Raw genomic sequence first — 20,336 nt, forward strand, 5'->3', positions numbered from 1 at the left:
TTATGGGAGACGAGCGGTGTGATCTAATAGAAAGTACTAATCAGTGCCTTACTTTTGAGTGTTTTATGATCTTTCGTTGCTACTGATAGCAGTATTAAAGAAAGGCCAACAACAACAACTACTACTACTAATAATAGTTCAGTTTCATTATATTAGCATCAAGTCACTACACTTGAGGTGCTTTATATTGTGAGGTACTACTAATAATAACAATAACACAGAGAAAATCCCAACAATCACACGACCCCATATGAGCAAGCACTTGGCGAAGGTGGGAAGGAAAAACTCCTGTTTAACAGGAAGTAACCTCTGACAGAAGAGGCTCAGGGAGGGGACCCATGCCACACCGTGAGCCATTGGAAGTGAGGTGAGGGAGACAGGACAAAACACAAGTTGTGGAAGAGAGCCAGAGATGAATAATAAATAAGGATGAAATCCAAAGTGGTAACACACTTTAGGTTCAATAGCACAGTGGTAAGACTGAGATAAGGAAGTATTCCACCAATTAGTATACCACTAACATACACATAATGCATACTGTACAACAAAAGTTACATTAAAATCACTTGGTGATGTGAATAACAGTTGTTACAATGTAATGTGTGACCGTACAGCAAGACGGTCATGGGAGTCTGTGTGGAGTTTGCATGTTCTCTCTGGGTTCCTCCTACAGTTCAAAGACATGCATGGGGTTAGGTTAATTGGTGATCCTAAGTGGCAGTAGGTATGACTGGTTGTTGCCTTCACAAAGTATGTACTGTACTATGCAGTATGCAAAACATATGCAGTATGGCATGTACTACTTCATCATAACATCACACTTTAAACTTTCAACCTGTTTCTGTACAGGTTTTCTATAGTTGAAAATAGCTTAGCGTGCCTTAGATCTGAGTTATTTTTAATGGCCTCAAAGCAACCTGTTAATGCAGCAGAGAAATGAAAACCACAGGACTGTTCATAGGTAAGTAACAAAATTAGTTCATATACTACTGTCTAATGAATTGTTTTGCTAAAGCACAATAAACAGCTCATGACCATTATGAAGAAGGTCATAAACAATGGCAAGAAAATAGTTTTTCAGAAATTTAAAACAGGCCTTTGTAAACATGTTCCCGGGTTTATTCAATTCCGTTTTAATTATATAAGGCCAGATCACAACAGTCACCTCAACACATCTAATTATAAGTCTCACTTTGGGTTATACTAAATAAATTACTACGTCCATTTGTTAAACCATGGTCAGTAATAGAATATGCTCATTGTCACCAAACCTTTTCACTCCAGCCTCAAAGGAATGACACAGCAATTACTGCGTATGACTATAGCCAGACCCTTTGACACCAAGGGACAACCTTTGGAGCTGAGAAATGAAGCCAGTGTGGAAGTACAAAAAAATAGTTCCTCTACTGTACTGAGTCATTAGCACTAATTAAATGGTTGTAGTGTTTCTCATGTTTTTCATTTCATTTTCATGTCTCTGGAGTCATACATACAAATCAGCAAATAGCTAATATTAGGAGAGAAATCCGTATCCAAATCTGGGATGTGGTGTCTTGCTGAAAGGTGAACTTCAGTCCTTCATTGTGACTCATTTTTGCTGTAGAGAAGCGACTTCTTACCATGATCCTACCACCACTGCGATTGTAGTAGCCAGAAGATATGTACAGCTTTGTATTTACCAGATATTCTTAATGGGGGTGGGTGTCAGTTTTAAACAGTTTTATTTGATTGTGCATTGCCCGACCCTCTTTGACTTTAAGCATTACAATAAAATAAGTTGTGTTCAGTCTTTGTTGAGAATATTTATCCCCATAAAAAAACAAAAAAACAAAAACAACAAAAAAAAAAAACCACACCCCGAGTTCAAATGTGGTTCAAAACTTCAAAACACACAGAAAAGGGTGCAAAAATATTTATTGCTAATAAACCTGTAGTCAGTTGGTGTATATTTGCTTTATATTTACAATAATAGAGTACAGAGGAATGGGAATGTGAAAGAAAAATCCCAACCACTTAAATAAATACAAAGGGACTGCCACTGAACAAGACTACAAACATAAACCAACTCCAGCAACTCCTATACAGTTGGACCAATGATTGCAGTGAGAGAAAAAAAATCTATATAAACTTTCATATATATTTAAATTATAGTCAGTGAATCTTGTCCTGATGCATTCAGCTGTCGCGCACTGATTTTATCTGATTTTTTTCCCCAAGACTGCAGAAACATCTTTGATGTTAATTTCAAAGTAACACAAAGCAGCAACATGGGTGAGCACTTTTTTTCTAATGCAGACAAGCACTTTTGTTCTATAGCTTGTTTACTGAGCAACACTTCCATCTGTGCTGGAATGATAACGGAGAGGAGGAGCGTTAACGTGCAGACTGAACGCCAGACTCATTCCTACGGTTTTGTTATGCAAGTATTACTCGTCATTATGTAGTTGTAGTTTAGCCATTTAACATCACATTTATGCTTTTGGCTAGCAACAGTCTAGAGAGTTAAAACAGTAGCTTACACAGTCATAGTTCTAGTGTATGCATGAAAAATGCTCATTTAAAAACAGTATTTACAGTAAGGAAAAAAATACAAAAAAGTCACAGTTAACTGAAGTGCATGGAATGCAAACTAAACATGAAATTCAAACTTCATAGCATGTTTTTAATAATAAATGATCTGTGTTTGGTGACCAGTGTGTAGTTGTTACTAAATAAGTCATTACAGAGCTAAAATATAGTGGGCTTCTAAACATGCAGCAAGGTAGGGGGACGTGACGTGTCACTGTCAGAACTCCTTAGTGTCTTTATTTTCAAACAGGTGGAGTCTCTGCTCCGCTGTCAGCCCTTCCTTCAGACTCTGGTGGGATGAAGAGAGAAAAAGCAGACGCTAAATAAGTTTATGATGAACACAACTCTGGACACGTGTGCTGTTTCAGTGTTTCTCCCTGATGTCACCCAGTGAGTTATCCCTCTCAAATAGAGTGTTAACACACCACACTACAACTGATAGCAAACCCTTCTTTAGCATGTGTGCTATGGAGTCCCAAAACTGATAAAAGGTTGCATAAAATGGGTTTAACTCAACTGTTTTACGTCAACACTTTTCCTTCACCTCGAAGTTTCTCCATTTTACATATATAAGTTCTTTTAATGTTCAGCTAATTGCACATATTCAAAAGCAGACTCCAAACCTCTTTCTTCTCACTGTTAACTTGCATTTTATTTTGCTCTTTTCACTGTAAATCATATATGTTGCTTTTTAAGCTTTTACTTTGTGCACATTGAATTAAAAGTATAACAAAATGTGCAATAAATAAAATGACCATTGTGATTGAAGTTCATATCTTGGCCAACGTTTTATATTTGATTTACATTTACCTTTGTCATGAAGTCACTCAAACTGAAAAAGCATTTTCCAAGCTAGGCAGCTTCACATCAAAGCACTGTGGCAGTTAGCAAGGCTGTGACCTCTTTACTTCCTCCCTTATTCATTCACAACTTCCCTTCATAGAGATCGTGCTGATTAGTCGCCAACCGCATCTTTGAACTGGGAACTGATGCATTGGTGCATTACTAAAATGTGTTTAACCAACAAGAACAACAAAATATTGAGTCGACTAGATGCAGACACTTCTAGTATTATTTTACTGTGAATATTAAACTATTACTAAGACAAAAACTCTCATGTTAACAAGTCTATTTAAAGATATTCAAGCAAAATTACTTTTTGATTTTATTGAGAAAGTGAAGATGAAGGAAAAGTTTTTCCATGTTGTTCTTGTCATTTTAATCATTTACCTGCCTAACAGTGCTGATTAATTAAGAATTCAGGTGCATCTTGACTTGTCTGACAAACAGCTTTTTATTAGGTTTGGGACTTCATTGTTTAGCACTGTGTAAGTAACCCCCTCATACAATACAGTTCATGGCTGATAAAGTGAAAGGACCCACATATTAGTAATCAAGCCCAGTGATAAGTCACATACACAGTCACTCTGCCAAACCTGACATTCATTCTTCACCACCATGCAAGTGTGGAGTATTTGTGCATACTAATGTGCAGAATCTGATCTTTTGAGTGGCTTGAGAGGTGGAGGACAGGAGGGTGTGCTTATGCACCCATGGGTGCGTCTGGTTTGGTTTACCTAAAGGAGAAGGGGGAGGAAGCTTACACGTCGTCAGCAGCCCTAACTGTCCCAGGGCATGTCTCGACTCACAGACTGAAGACAGAAGGGGGAAAACACACAGGCAAGTGTGTGTAAGACTACTGTGGTGTTTCATTTGCAATACAATGCCTACAATGCAGTTCTGATGGGAGTCACGACATGGATCAGGAAAATGCAGCCTGTTTGCATGCAATGCTGCATGCAACTTAGCAGGTGACCTGTAGGTGGCAGCAAGTCACTGGAAACAACTTCTCAGGCTTTTGAAGGCTGGAGTTAACCACTTTCAGTATCTGCTGTTGCTTGAGCAATGATACAATGGGTGATAGAGTTCAATGAGAAAACCTGAATTAACACATCTGATAAAACTCTTTGCATGCCCCTTCACAGGACACTCACCTTTGACCTCATGGTGCGCTCTGAGCGTTTCGCTGCAGCAGCTGCCATCTTGAGGATGTCAGGGTTGCTTTTGGACTTCATGATATCTGGAGGAAAAAATGTGTCGGTCACAATAAGATAAGAGTCTGGGTGTGAGTCGATTCCAACATGAGGTGTGTTTTGCGGCGCGTTTTCGTACCATAGCCCCCTCGTTCCACCTCCTCCAGCGCCGGCTCCCCGAGCGCCTCATGAGCCAGCTGCAGCTGGTCTCTGAGCCGGCCCAGATCCCGCTCTGCTTTGGCCTTGACAATGCTCAGCTCTGTGTAAATGTCCTTGTACTTATCTGTTGCATATTTCTTATCCTGAAAGCACATTGTTTGGCAGTTCAGAGAAAGGATTTGATTTATCTTTAGATCTGTGATGAATTTATGAGGGGGAAAGAAAAAAACTGAAACTTACTCTTTGGGCTGCTTGCAGTTCATCTTTGAGGGAGTTGATTTCCTGCTTCAGGTACTGGACTTCAGACTCCTTCACTCGCAGCATAACCTGGAAAACAAGACGAAGAAAAAATTATGCTAAAAATATGAGCCAAGTCACCTTGAGGGTGGAAACATTTCCTGAGGAGAGGCTATTAAAACCTTACTAGCAGAGACTCGTTTTCATACGTTTCACATCCAGGAACTTATGCGACTTGAACCTTACTTCTAACTCGTAGAGCTCCTTCCCCTGTATTGTGGTATTTGTGTCTCCCACTCCATCCTCAGAGGTCATGGAGCGCATCTTAGTGATTTCTGCTGCCAGTCGGTTGTTCAGCTCCTGAAAACATCCCACAGAAGCAAATCAGAAGACTCAGAATGACAGTGCACTTTCATGCCCACTGGGGCAGTTATAACACAGTTATTTGTGCGCTCAGGTGAGCAGTGTGCGTTTCTGTCGGCACCTGGTTGTGCGCGTTGAGCTCCTGGTTCTCTCTCTGACACTGCCTTAGGGCCTGTCGCTCTGCCTCCAGTGCCTGGGCCAGGTGGGCGTTTTCCAGGCACTTCTGGGAATACTGTTCCGACAACACCTCAATCTCCCGCTGGAAGGAACACAACTCCTCCCTGAAATACAATTCAACACCGTGCTGAGAGGAAAAAAATACTTCAGGAGTGAAAAAAACCTGAAGGTCAGGCAGTTCTTTAGCATCTGTTAGTTTGGGGTTAATGCTGAGTACTTTTATTTCAGAGCAAATAAACAGCAGCAAAATGTTCCCTGCAATTAAAAAAAAAAAAAAAAAAGAGCTTCTCCTTTTATCCGGCATCAGAGTGAAAATAGAGAATGTAAAAAAATCGAAGCCAGTTTAAATAGAGTGTGATTTATAGTCAACACCTGCACTTCCACACATGTTCCTGTGTGAAGCATCACAGGGTGTCAAGCTGCTGAACACAGTGCATGCATGCATGTCCCAACAAGTCAGCAGTGACACCTGCACAGTCAGCAGAAACCTATTAGTACAATTATCTTACACTCAGAGTTGAGCTACACGAACCATTACTTTTTTCAGTCAACTCTTAAATACATGTGGAACATTTGTACAGACGATTTTTAACCTTAGGCTCAATTCCAACAGTTTTCTCCTTTTTAAGTCATCTCGTGGATTAATCTGAATTTTTCCTCCTGTCCAGTGGACTACTTAGTCAACAGGAATATTCTTTTATGTATCCATGACGAGCATGATTGTTGGGATTTTCTCTACATTAATGAATTATTATTAAGGTCTGTGCCTAACAATATAAAATGAACTGAATTTTATTTCTTCTACAAAAAAAAGCAGTCTAATGCTTTGATAGCTAACAATAGGTGTTCAGCTCAGCTGAGATTTGAGTTGAGGACAGCTGTGGCCAGAACATAACTCACATAATATTCATCCTATAACCATTTACATGGAAGGCTGCTTTCCTTCAATGTCAGGGACATAGACTCAAACCGTGCCAGCCAAAATCCACCACTGCATAACAGACCTCCACACCGTACGGAGTAATGGTTCCGTTTTTACCTAAAATTGTCTTTACAAGATATTCTAAGTATACAGCGGTCCCTCGTTTATCGCGGGAGTTAAGTTCTAAAAATAACCGGCGATAAGTGAAATCTGCGAAGTAGCCTACTTTATTTTTTACAGTTATTACAGATGTTTTGAGGCTGTAAAACCCCTCACTACACACTTTGTTCAGACAGGAATGAACATTTTTACACTTTTCTCTCTTGTTTAAACTCTCAAAGTTCAAACCTGCTAGAAAAATAAGACCAGTATTATAGAATGAAACCAAAGGCACCTGCAGGTGACGACGTTTCATCGACATTGTTGTGTTTGTTGGGGAGAAAACTTACAAACACAGTGCAGCACTTCAGAGTCACGCTGGTAGTGATCAAAGATTTATGTAAATTTGACAAGCGTTCTGTACTGTACAGGAGACACGGCACGAGATTGATTGACAGTGGTCTACAGCCAATCAGGACGCAGAATACAATGCACTGTATCTTGTCAAACAACTACTTCACAGCATTTTTGACATGTCCCACCAGGCATGATCACTGGTTCAGCCAGCCTGATAGTTTGTCAGCCCTCATCAGCTGAGATGAGAGAGGGGTTACAAACACTTTGGTGCTTATGGGTATGAGAAGAACTCACTCATGCTGTCTGCGGATCTCCTCGATGTCTGCATTCTCCGTATTGCTGTTGGCTTTGCGAGCCTTTTCCAGCTCCTTCTCCAGCTCTGTACGGTGGGCGTTTTTCATTGCTTCAATAGCTGAGATAACAAATAAAAAGTTTCTTTTTAATCAAAACTTATTGTAACGCATTGTAAGCAAGTTATGATGAGCTAAAGATATAGTAGGAAAAAGATACAGTTGGTACGACTTTTCTATTTACCTGCGATGGTGGCTGCCGTCTCCTCGGCCAGCAGCCTCTCCTTCTCCTCCTTCAGGTTCTCCAGCTCTCTCTGGTGTTTCTTCTGCAGCTCGTCGATCACTTTCTGGTGAGACTCCTCCATTGCAGCGAAACCTCTCTCACAGGTGGCCTGTGGCAAAAAGCGAGCACACTGCAGCTGTGAGTTTACAGGTCAGCTGAACGTGGGACCAAAAGGTTCTCCTGATCAGGAGCTGAGCAGGAGGAAAAACCTCCTGGACCTTTATATATCATTATATGTCAGTAAAGATCATCAATTTAGTTATAGCAATTCACTTGCAAGCTTGAGCTTGTCAGCCATGAGCAAGTTGAGCCTGTGTGAGTACAAAAAGGATTAAAAGGAATGACAGGATACACAACGCACGGAAGAAAAGGGCAAAGACAATGAGAGAGATGTAAGAGAAAAAAAAAGCTGACATTTTCTGTCCACAGCACAATATCCGAGCTTCTGGAAATCCGGACTCCAAACAGCACTTGTATCCTACAGCTAACACACAAATCCTAATCTGCCTGGAGGCCAAATCTTTGGTGGAATGTGTGGTTAAGCTGACAATTATATAACTGGGTGTCTCAAACATTACATGTGTCATAGGACATCCCAATCAGCTTGCAAAACTGCCACTTCTGGATGGTGAGAATAAAGTGAGGGAGAATAATAATCCTCAATAAGAAGAGATTTCAATAGCCTTTGCACTTGCCCAACCTAAAACCTTGCCCTACTTCCGTCCTGTATTTGCTGCCACTAATCTGGGTGTTTGGTTGGTGGCTGTGCCCCGATCCAGGTCCTTCTGTTTGCCTGAAGTCAAAGAGACTATATGAGGAGCCAACACAAGTAAAACTCACTGGTGTGCTACAAAGCTGCGTGAATGATGAATGAAAATGTCATCTTCATAATGCAATCTTCATGCAATCTTGCTACTATACTAGTCTGTATTGCTCTATCCAAACATACCTATTGTCATTGGGGCCGAGCAGCTCAGTTTTACTCTTGTCTGACCATATACAATGTTCTCCAGAAGCCATTTGGCTTCCAAATTTATAGCTGCAAATTTGAGTGGAGGTTGAAGGCTTTGATTCAACCTCCAGGAGGAGGGTCAGGGGCTTCTTTCTTTGTTAACTCCCTCCTAGTCCGTGGTCACATAACGCTGGCTTCACTCTGGACAGTGACAGTTAGCGGTTTCCAGCTCATGGCAGACTTGAGCCTTGCTGGTTCCTGGGCTGGTCCTCAACTTTCTGGCCAATTTCGTGTCACGTGATGGTGATTCTATGTGTTACTGGTCAATCCAAAAAGTACTGGCAAAGAGAAATTACCAGCTGCAGTCAATCATGATCGCTAATAAATAACTAACAGTAATAAGCCTTGGTGTTGTCAAGTTAAAAGATATATTAGAACCTTTGTGACCACTTCTTAAAGGTTTTAATGAATATATGTTTATATTTGAGCCTTTCAGAGAAAATCCAAAATGAATTTGAAATTGTTCACCCAATTCTTGTTTATAAAGTGAATAAAGATGTATGCTACACAATCATTCCAAAGAATTCATTATTAATAACAACACTCATATCCACGATGAGTGTAAATAAACTTTTGACCAAAGCCGTATGTCCATTCCCTCTTCTAGACATGCAAAATTATAACTAGGTCCCGTTTGCCCTTTCTTTGTTAACTCCCTCCTAGTCCATGGCCACTGTTAAAGTCCTGTTAAAGTTGAATTGTGTTTTTCTGCAACATCTACTGAATTCATGGTGTCACAGATTTCCTTATCACAGAACGTACTGTAGCTGTGAACGACAATTACTACCTCAAAACTGAAACTTAGCAGACACAACCCCAAACACTCATTCATGTAATCAAATTAAACATCCCTGCATTAAGTGCTCAGAAACTGTGTTTAATAAACAGGTATGGCTGATTGTGTTAATGTATTTGTTTGTGCCTCTGATAGCGGGATGATTTATGGGGGATAGTTTTATTTACTTTTAGCTCTGGTAGTTTATGGATGGAAATGTGAGGCCTAACATAGGAACTAATAACCATTGGAAGCCTACCCTATCTGGATTCAGGAGTTTTTGGAAGCATACCTTTGCAAATTAGGGTATAATTATGGAATTTGTATTAAACCTTCTCCAATACAAATCCTACTGAAAAACTAGGAGCTGTTGTCCTTTATGTTCAAGAAAATATCAAATAATTTCAGATCAAGATATTTATTCAGTGACGTCTTGTCACTGAGGGCATTTTCCCCATTGCAGAGGTGTGCAGTTTTGGGCAGCTCTTGGAGCCGAATGGGAAACCCGCCCCCAACCCTGTATATGAGGACACGCCTTTATTATCTTAGGAATGGCATTTAATTTTTCTGCTTGAGAAAATATTGGGTTTCATCACAAGTGCTGCCAATTAGCTGCTGACAAGTTCAAGAAAAGAAAGCTAGTACTGAATGCACTGAAATGTTAGCTCCTCAGTTGTCTTCAGTCACAGTATGGAATAAACAGTCGAAACAGCAAAAGGAAAAGAATTAAAGTTAATATTAATCTGAAAACAGAAATGGTCTTTTTAAAATTCTTAACTCTAAAAGACTTCAAGGTGCTGCAAAGGATCAGTTATTTGCTTTGTAACTAAAACTGCCGAGATTAGATCATTAAGCACACTCAACTACCAATAGAGGAACTCATTTCACAGAACAGTCGGGCACTGACAGATTTCTGAAGCCCAAATTCGAGAGAAGCCATCAGCTTCAAACTCCAAGTCAGAGTTTGAGGCTTCAGTCTTGTATTCATTAAGGTAACTTTGCCGAAACATCAACAAAATGGGTTCCTCAATAAACAACTAAAGCAGCATCAGTGATAACATAAACCTACAGCAGGTTAGTTTTCATGCAACACAAAAGAAAATTGGTTTACGGAACAAAGAGCGAGAGAAGGGAGTAGATGTTGGGGAAGGGAAGGGGATCTGGGAATGCCACAAAGGAAAACAAGGCATCACAGATGGAGGATGGCAAGGACAAGGAGCACTTCCACCTTCAGGTTTTCCAGGTCTTTCTCGTATTTCAGCCGCAGAATGGTTACGTCGCCCTGCTCTTCGCGCCGTCTCATCTCTTCGGTCATGACTGAGACTTGGGTCACCAGCTCTTGGATGCGCTCTCTCAGGGTTAAGGCGTGATCCAAAGGTACGTTGTCATCTGCTTCATTCCTGCCTGCAGTTGCTAGATTCATCATGCTTCGCAGCTCTTCCATTTCCCGGTCAAACCTCTCCAGGAGACGACTCATCTCCCTCTCGTGCTGCTCCTTCAAGTTCTCCATACAGTTCGTCAGCGAGTCAATCTCTTTTACATTCTCTTCTGAACGGAGACGAAGTGTCTCGTTGGCTTTTGCTATTTCCTGCCTCAACTTATCAACTTCCTGCTCGTAGCCATCTTTGACTTCTCGTAGCTCTTTCCTGTGCTCGGCTATCATATCATGAAGCTCAATGGTTTTATCGACTGAATCAATGGATTCTCCTTCAATCTGAATCAGAGTTTGAGACCCTGGGGCAGCTTTCAAATACGCCTCAGATAGTTGACTTTGAAGATCTGCCAATTTGGACTGAAGCCCACTGGCAACTTCTCTTAATTTTGGACAATTTGGACAATTTACGCCAGGCATCTTTACTTCTTCCTCTTTTTTCTTTAGCTCTTTCTCATACTGGACTTTGAGCCTAATAATCAAGTAAGATATGTATGCTTCTTTGAGAGATTCACGCAGATGTTCGGAAGATTGTGTTTGTTGGCCAAAGCTTGCTAATGCCAAAGAATGGAGTTTGTCATCTTTATCAAGCTTCAAACTGGAGGCAATCTGCTTAAATCTCTGCGACTTTTCCTCCAGAATTTCTTTTAACTGTTCAAGAATCAGAGCATTTGTTTCATTATCAAGCCAGCTATACATCGATCCCAAATCTGTCACTCTGTCACTTCCAACGTCTGCCTGCGAACAAATCCTCCTAATCAAGAGCATTAAGCTCTTCTCTGCCATCATCTGTTCTTCTACCCCTCTGTCACGGCTCTGTCCGTCTTCCTTTGATTTTGCTACAGTGGTGCCCAACAGTTGGCTCCAGAACTCTCCCTTTAACACGAATGACGCATCTTTTCCACTCGGGTAAAATGTCTCTTCCTCTGAAGAGGAAAATAAAGTGCTTTTTAATTCACCAAGCATACTCTCAACATCAACATCTACCTGTTCTAACATTTCTACAACCTGATTCATCGATGCAGACCTCATCTCAAACTCTTGTACTACTTTCATTAAAAGTCCTTTATCATCCACATGCGTCTCTTCTGCCTCAACAGATTCAGCATCCTTTTCATCTGTACTCATGCTCATTACTAACTTCTCTCTTAGCACCCTTATTTCATTTTCTGCTTCTTCTAACTTCTCTCTGCTGACCTTCTCAATTTTCTGATTTAGTTCAACTAGTTTACTGTTCCTAGCTTCTAGTTCCATACAGTGCTGCTCTGTAGTCTGAAGGCTTGACTTGGTCTCAAATAACTTTGCTTCTGAGGCTTCAAGCAGCTCTTGGAGTTGCTCTTTCTCTGGGTTTAATTCGTCATCTTCATAATCTCCCTGGAAGCCCAGACCTTTCAGTGTGGCCTCTCTTAACTGTAGCTTCTTTTCAGTGTCTTTAAGGATGCTGCCAAGCTCCTCCAATGTAACGAGCGCTTCATGGAGCCTCAAGGACTTCTCATTCAACTCCCTCTCATAATACTCCCTGTCTATGGCATTGGCTTGGTTTTCAGCCAGTTCAGCTTTTAGTCTTTTCAGCTCCTCCAAAACAAGGTGATGCTGTTTGCCACCTTGCTGGCTGATGAGCTCAGCTTTCAGTCTGTCTATCTCTCTGTCAGCCTCAGTCAGTTGATTTATTATCTCCTGACATCGCTGTTTCAATGCTCCATTTTCACTAGTTAAAAGTTCAATCCTCTGAGACAGCATCCCAATAGTTTCATCACTCGACTCTGAGTAGTTCTCAGTTTTGGACAGAAGACTGTAGGAGCCCTTTAGGCTTTCAAAACTTTGCTTGTGAACTTTCCCCACCATGTCCTCCATGGTTAGAAGACGAGCTTCATATTTGCGGATGCTCTCTCCAGCTCTAGCTAAACTCTTTTTTATGGTTTCATTTTCTAACTCCTGCTGGTGCTTCCAGGTCTCCAGCAGCTTCTGAAGTTGATGCTTCTCTGCTGTGTCTTGATTACAGCTATGTAATTTCAACACTTTCGCCAGCTCCTTTAGAGTCAGAGGATTGTCATGCGTTAAGTCCTCTAGTTCTTGAATAGCCTCTGTGGTGTCCTGGATTAAAAAGCTAACTGGTTTTTGGACAAGTTCAGGGGGAGGGCCTTCCAGGATGGATGTTTTGTGGGATTCAGAAAAGTAAGGGTCCTTGATGGGAAGGTGAGAAAGCGAGAGGCCAAGCTGTGCCTGCATATTGCGCTTTTTCAGCTCTTGCAGCTTCAGGAGCTCTTTGGTCTCCTGGTACTTCTTTGTTAAACTCTGCGCTTGAGAACTAACCAGTTCGGGCCTCTTCATCTGGGGCGTCACATCAGCCTCCAGACCCAAAGGTTGCTCCAGCTTGGAAAAGGGGACCAGACAGTTGGTTAACACACAGCAGGGGAGACACAAAGCTTGCTTATAATTTCCAGCGCTAACTACTAATTATTTCTCTTTAAATTATTATTATTAAATTAAAAAGTGACATTACATTAAGCATTCCCACATAACAATACCAAATTATGCAAATGAACAGATTCAAAACAAATCCAAAAATTTCTTTTGGTTTAAAGGTGTAAATTAAAAGCAACTGAAAGATTTAAATAGCTGGGGTTAGTTAATACCAATAGCATGCACATTTAATGGTTAAAGGTTACTTTAAGTGGTAAGTAATGCAATATTAGTTTCAGCTGAGTGGTTTATTCAAGGATAGAAAGGCATACCAGGTCCTACAAACACACATTTCACAGGTTTCACGTCCAAGTCTGAGAGGAGATAATGAAATGCATTATGCAGCTCAAATCTAATGCTTCAAACACCCTCCCAACTTTCGCAAAATAATTCACTGTCTAGAGTAAGAGCACTATACTTGAAATCTGCCAAAAACAAAATTATATATAATTTACATATATATGTATTTAAAACATCATTCAGCCTCACTCTGTAAGAACCCATCCATACATCAAAACACAGGCAAAGAAATCGACATCATACATTTATGTCAGTACACTTCTACATATAAAATTTGTTAAAAGAATAACAAATGGATGTCTTTATAGCAGTTAATAGAAGAATCTGATGTCCATGCAAATGAGTAGAATACAGGCCAAGAGGTTATTATTCCATGTCAAGACAAACATTTCAACAAGTGAAGCAATCGTGCCAGAGACTATGCAGGAAAATGTCACTCTAAACTCAAAGTTCTCTTCATGAACTCGGCAAGAAACAACTGAAAAATGAATCAAAAAGAAAACAAGTTCTACTCAAGTTTCACTTTTTCCATTTTCTATTGCTATAAATTGAATGATGAAGTCGAAATGCAAAAGAGAAAATTACAAGGAGGAAAAAAAAGGCCATCATTTCACTTCCGCTTTTCTAACTTTGATTTCATGTTCATCTTTTTGTATTGATTCTATGAGAAAAAACTAAAATACGGTAAATGTTTAAACACACTTCAACATTATTCTTATATTTGTGTCTGTTTATCACTTTTCACATGTAATTAACACTTACAGTGAAATAACACCTCTCCAGAAACTGCAAAACTACAGTCCTTTGGTCCAAAATCAAGAAAATTACTCAAATAACTCCTCGCATGAGTCCTGATAAAGTAAAAACCTACAACAAAGCGAGTAGATTAACTAGTATAAGCCAATTTAGTAATGAAATCTTATCGTTTTCCACATGCAATGAAGTCATGCAAAGGCGTTTATCTGTAGCCACGTTGTAGCTTCGTCAGTTTGGTTGCGATTTTCTCTCGATAAAACACAACATGCAGAAAATGTTACGAAATGAAGTAGAAACCACTGCTCAGTTAAGAATGTACTGATCGAGTTTACAACAGGACTTCCCATAAGAGCAGAATAAAGGGACAACTCACCGGAGAGATGTAACCAGATCGGTCATCCTGCTCTCTCTCCAGAGCCATTCTCAGCTGGATCTCCAGCTCCTGTTTGTGCTTATTTGAGTCCAGGAGCTGCTTGTGACAGCTCTTCAACTGTGCCTTCAGGTCCTCAATCTGTAAAAACGGCAGGAAGAATATTAGAATATAAAATATACAATGTAGTGTGTATGTATTCAATCCCAGCTCCACACCATCACACTACCACCACCGTGTTTGACTGTTGGTAAGATGCTGGCTTCATTGGATTCATCTTTCACTTGTTAAGCAAATACCTAAACTGTTACACTACAGAGTTATTATTCATGACTATGTTATACTGTATGCAGCAATCAATTCAATGGCAAGTTTAAATTTACTGAAGCTCTTAAACCGATTAAAACTAACCAAATAAAATCTAAAATGCATTTTCCCCCTGAAGCTTAAATACAGGCTTAGCTCTGTACTTGCTGACTGGATTCTTCACTTTGTATATTTGAATTTCACTCAAAACAACAGCAACAATCTAAATTAAACAAGGAAACATACCCCTTGCTTATAACTCTCCAGTAGCTGCTCCAGCTCTACAGTCTCTCTAGGTTGCACTGCGGTGGGCAGCGGCACCCTCCTTTCCTCCCGCATGGGCGTCTTCTCTACCTGTCGCCAGTGTTCTTCGATCACCTCCTCCACCATCTGCTGCCTCTCCAGAGATACGGGACCTAGCGAACCCGGAGGTTCGTCTCCCCTCTCATCGTCGGTCCTCCCTCCTTCTTTAACCGATGCAGGGTCTGAGCTTGTCACGTTCTCGTACCTCTTACGTCTCTCCTCTCTTCTCCGACTGCGCTCGAGCTCCCCCATGTCTGCCTGGAGACTCTCTGCTTCCTGCGCCCGCTGTTGAGCCAGAGCCTGGGCTATGGGCCTGAACTCTGCCCAGTCAAATGTCTTAGAGCGGCCTTCTCGCCTGCGCTCGCGAGCTCGGCTCTTAATGACTCCATGAGTGGCTTCTTTGTCTACAGATGAGGCCTCAGAAGAAGGAGAGTCCTGAGTGACATCTGGTCTGACGAGACCCTCTAAAGGAGAGAATGAGCCATGATCCTCGGTCGAGCTAAACGGCAAAAGAAAGCAAAGTAAGTTTCTGCTTTCCTGTTCTTTTTTCATCTCTAAACTTTGAAATCTATCTTTTAATGTATTAATATACATGAATATTACACGAAAGCATTGAGTTTCTTGATAACTGAGAAGCATGTTATAACTGTGACTTGTACCCACCTTGCCACATCAGGGGCAGTGGAGGGTCTGACATTCTTCATGACTGCCTGGATCCAGTTCCTACGTATGCCTGCTGTCATGGCAGACAGAGTGTGCACTCCTTCCTGCGTCTAAACATCAAAAAGCACAGTGAAGAACACACAGAGTGATGAGAAAGAGCGATATAGAGAAGAGATGTAGCAGCCAAAAAAAATCCTGAATAGAAATTTCTCTTTATCGTAGCAGATTCATTAGCGCTAGCGCTTCTCTAGTAGCAAACCTGGAAAAGTAAGAAAACCCGCATCACTACAAATACAGTGATTTCTGTTTTTGTGCCTACAAACACAGCTGCAGCACGTTCATAGATGTCCAATGAACAACAGCAGTTCAGACTAAAAGTTATACACTTTTATTGTTTCGTTTTTACGTGCGCTGCTGCCATCGTTGATTGTTAAGTCAGAGTTGATGGAGCTGCTCCAACTTTCCAAATTGGAAGCCTGACTTGAGGGGGCGTTCCAGTTAAAAAAAAATAAAAAATCCAACCAGGAAGTTGGAAATTCTGACTTAAAGTTGAACGCACCACGTGGAGATGTCAGCTCATGGAGCTGTGTGGTTGCGTATAAGGAGTACTAGCAAAAGTGCCTGTAGCACTTTCCAAAGCCTTCATTCAGTATTTAGTGGCGACTCAAGGAAAATTAATATAAAACATAGAGATGTTAGTAATGTGCGTGTGAGACAATATTCAGGGAAAGTTTCTTGCAGATTGGAGGATACACACACATTCTTACATTCTGAGTCACCAAGCAGTTTTTAAAATTGGATCTGTGATTTTATGACTGCATTTATAGAATAAAGCAAACAGACAGCCTCACATTACTGTTCACACATAGGGGCTTAACATGACCACTTGGTGGCCACTTTTTGGCAATGCCTTTGAAATAAAATAAAATACATGAAATGAAAATGTTCTTCTTGTTTAAACTAAATACTGAGTGACAAAAAACACAGATGATGAGACAATATGACATTTTACTGTGGATCTCGAGTGGAAAATCTGGCATTTACCCCAGAACACGAGCAAAATTACATGTTAAGTATTGCTAATGGTTAAGTGCAACAAAATCTAGAATCAAACACACGAACTGTTACAATGTCATCAGTGAAAGATTTTTCTTTGAGCAGAAAGGTTTGAGACAAAACAAGCAAAGCCTCTTACATGAATCTGAAAGCCATAGTTTCGCTGAGCCTGGTATTCAGTTACATTGTAGCAGGTGGACAGGTCAATCTCACCATCCAGGTCAGAGGCCTGAGTTACACAGAAACAAAGACGCATTTTAAAGGTAGAAGGAAATAAAAACACAAGGTGTGAAAGAGAACAAATAAGCCCACCTCCTCTGCAATTGAATCCTTGTAGTATCTCAGGCTGTGATCAGTCAGCACAAACCAGTACTTCTTCCACTTGAGAAAAGAATATACAGTTTAAAAAACAGAGCTGTGTAATACAGCAAGGTAGCATAGCAAGTCACATATCGAGTGTCCACACAGTCCTATGTGTCAGTGTAGAGTTTGTCTCTTTATATATCTTATAAACAGTATTTTAAAGCTTCCTAGCACCACCCTCGTCTTTCAAGTCCATTGAAGATGGAACATCAAAGTGTGGCCACAGGTGTGTAAAGGCCATCGAACGCTACAGACAGACAGTGACTCAGGTTTTTGAACTCTTTTGATTTTTTTGAAGACTCCAGCAATCATTTTCATTTAGCTTTCAATGGTTAATACCATTTTCAGTTTCCTCTTTACGTTTCTCTTAATTAGCTAATAAAAATGGTACCTGGCCTTGCTCGTCAAGTTTCACCATCCAGCCTTTCTTGAAGTTCAGCAAGTCCGGCTAAAAAATACAGAAATAAATCAATAAAGAGAGGATACAGATTCTAAGAAAACGTCACAAAGCAACATGTTTTTCATTCATTGTTCTTTATTAATGTGTTGCAGCAGCAAACTACCACCACCCATCTTCATTTTAAAAGAAAGCATCAATAAGGACTTCAACTTTTCTCACAAACAGCGCCTAAATAAAACGAGAGGTAATGCAGTGGCAGTGTGTCAAATTCAAGTTCAATACCTCACTGCTAGCATTCAAAAATCAGCAGCAGCTAAAACACATGCTCACTCAGTCGGCTGCAGGGAGAAGTTGACCCTGCCAGCGGATCAGACAAGGATGAGGATGTAAATGTGGACCGCTGACTGGGGCCAACTTCTGCCACATGTGTTGCAGGGCTGTGCTGCCCACAGAACCCAAGTGCTCAGCCTGACACACACACACACAGACACGCACACGTGAACAGTGACCACAGGAAGCAGTAGGAAGTTGTGACGGGCTCATACACACTCAGACATAGTCTCTTTTTTCCATCTTAGATCTAGCAGAATGAATTCACGCAGCATAACAAACTGCACACAGAGAGAGCAGGATGAGAAGAATAACCTGGAGAGCAGGGGGAGAGCAGGGGGAGAGCAGGGGGCTGCGCCGCGCCCTGCAGCACGGGGGTTACAGCACCCTTGCACCACCACAACAAGGCCAAAGGAACATTAGGAAAGAAATCACACATTGATAAAGTTTGTCAGAGGTCACAGTTGGTTTGTATCAGATATTCTATTTAAAGTCAATCTTATTTCCATCAGACTATGGCTGATGGAAATAAGACATGATCAATATAAAGTCAACAGAACTTGTTTCAACCTTATTTTACCAGAAAAAGGCCGATGATAATGAATTTAGCGCTACGTCGTGAGCAGCAGCACATGTGCTAATGTTGGGGCTGCTGCAGTTTTACAAACCAACACATTAGGAGCATGAGTGAAATAAACAACAACATGACAAAACAAAATGTTAACGCTCCCATCAAAGCAGCCCTCGGCTCAAAAGACGACAGTGTTGAAAAAAAGGTAAGTGGAATTCAGTAACGTGGAAAGATTTTACATATTTAAAGTCAGAAGAAGGATCTGAAACAGTGCTGTCCTTGCACAGTTGCCCGTTTACCTGCACAATAAACTGCAAGGACAGTTACTTTCTCCTGTAAAATGCTGCAGAAGGCTTTACAGGAGAAAGGTTGGATCTGAACAGCTGACTGAAGTCAGAGAAAGTTGATTCTGTTCATCTGAACGTACCATTATCTACTGGAGAAACATTTCACCACTCATCCAAGTGCCTTCTTCAGTCTTCTGAAGAAACTTTATAGAAATTGTGATTTTAATCATAGACAGAAAGCAAAGTTTTATTACATATTATGTTATATATTGATAGAATGAAAAAATATAAATAAAAAATCCTAACTGTGTATTAGACTGAGCCATACAGAAGAGGATTAGAGCCATTGGAAGAGGAGGGGGGGAGACCAAAATACAAATTGAGGACTTCTTTTGGACTTTTTTGAAATCTGATAATAATCTCAGAATTGTGGTTAAAAAAATAAATAATAATAATAATAAAAAAATACTGGCCCTAATCCTCTCCCATAGTTCCAAGAGGCAAACTCTAGGGCTGAAAAATAAGCCTGCTTAAAAAATAAAAATAAAACTGCCAGTTCCTTTAAAGGTCACTTAAGATTTGCTCCAAAAACAAGTCAGTCCCCATAGACTCTCATTACATACACCATTTAGTTGGACTTTTGGGGTATTAAAAAAAGATATTTTTATTTGGTAAGATTTAAAATTAGGGGCAGGGCTAGTTTGACTACTAGTGATGCTAGTACAGCAAGCGGACAGCTATGGGCTAAGCCTCATATGTTGCTTGGTATTAACTAGCTATGTCTGTGTTGAACATCTGCAGTTTAGCTGAAAAAGACTGCTAGCTGACAACTGAGCGTGTCATGCTCTCATTGAACACTCATCCAAATAGGATACCCAAGATAAGTGTAGCCAAATGCTGACATTTAACCTCCAATGTGGGATCTAGAAACCAGCGGGTATCTTTACGGTGGCTTTGTGCTTCTTTTATTTACAGTGTACTCTAAATGCTCAGTTTCTGACATTTTTCCCCCACTTAGATCTAAATGATGCCAAAGAAAGGGAGCATCCTTCATACGGTCACTTTAGGCATACAGTGCTGGTTGTGTGCTCCATCAACCTGTTATTCAAACCTACTGTTTGTGAAGGAATGAGCAGAAAGTTTTAGATAGTGGCTGGAACCGAGGGGCTTCACAAGACCCAGTAATAAAAATCAAAGAACTATTTTGAGCTGTGAGACTACTTGTAGTGCAAAAAGAGTAATATCAAGGTGGAAAAGAACAACAAACCCATGTGCACCGTAACGCTCCACTTGCACCATCAGTGTTAATACCCCCACTAAATCTGTCTATAGAATGTTTTCTGTGGCATACTGTTGGGTGATGTCTGCTGAGAGTTTGCTCAATGTTTAATTCTCCTAACTGTGTTACCTAAGCGAATCACGCCTCTTAGGCTCGAACAACAACAAGCCAGCGATCTCTCT

The 20,336-nt window shown here is 40.6% G+C and overlaps 1 protein-coding gene across 7 annotated transcripts in view; it reads right to left on the bottom strand.

Moving 5' to 3' along the window:
* Positions 1-1,897: 1,897 nt before the first annotated feature.
* Positions 1,898-20,336, bottom strand: part of mprip (myosin phosphatase Rho interacting protein) — a 45,781-nt gene continuing 27,342 nt past the window's right edge. The window contains exons 10-25 of one of the 7 annotated variants that reach the window (XM_042221657.1): positions 17,679-17,735; positions 17,237-17,305; positions 17,064-17,153; positions 15,869-15,978; positions 15,149-15,704; positions 14,600-14,737; positions 10,504-13,080; positions 7,450-7,597; positions 7,210-7,327; positions 5,482-5,641; positions 5,244-5,357; positions 5,001-5,087; positions 4,741-4,903; positions 4,563-4,648; positions 4,146-4,220; positions 2,723-2,857 (exon numbers count right to left, since the gene is read on the bottom strand). In XM_042221657.1, the coding sequence (XP_042077591.1) occupies positions 4,188-4,220; positions 4,563-4,648; positions 4,741-4,903; positions 5,001-5,087; positions 5,244-5,357; positions 5,482-5,641; positions 7,210-7,327; positions 7,450-7,597; positions 10,504-13,080; positions 14,600-14,737; positions 15,149-15,704; positions 15,869-15,978; positions 17,064-17,153; positions 17,237-17,305; positions 17,679-17,735 (4,506 nt within the window). In that variant the 3' untranslated portion in view covers positions 2,723-2,857; positions 4,146-4,187. The other 6 variants (XR_006054500.1, XM_042221656.1, XM_042221655.1 and 3 more) reach the window with 6 other exon arrangements.

This window comes from Haplochromis burtoni, unplaced genomic scaffold (genome assembly GCF_018398535.1).
Source record: "Haplochromis burtoni strain Fernald_Lab_line unplaced genomic scaffold, NCSU_Asbu1 Contig_71, whole genome shotgun sequence".
Taxonomy (NCBI): Eukaryota; Metazoa; Chordata; class Actinopteri; order Cichliformes; family Cichlidae; genus Haplochromis; species Haplochromis burtoni.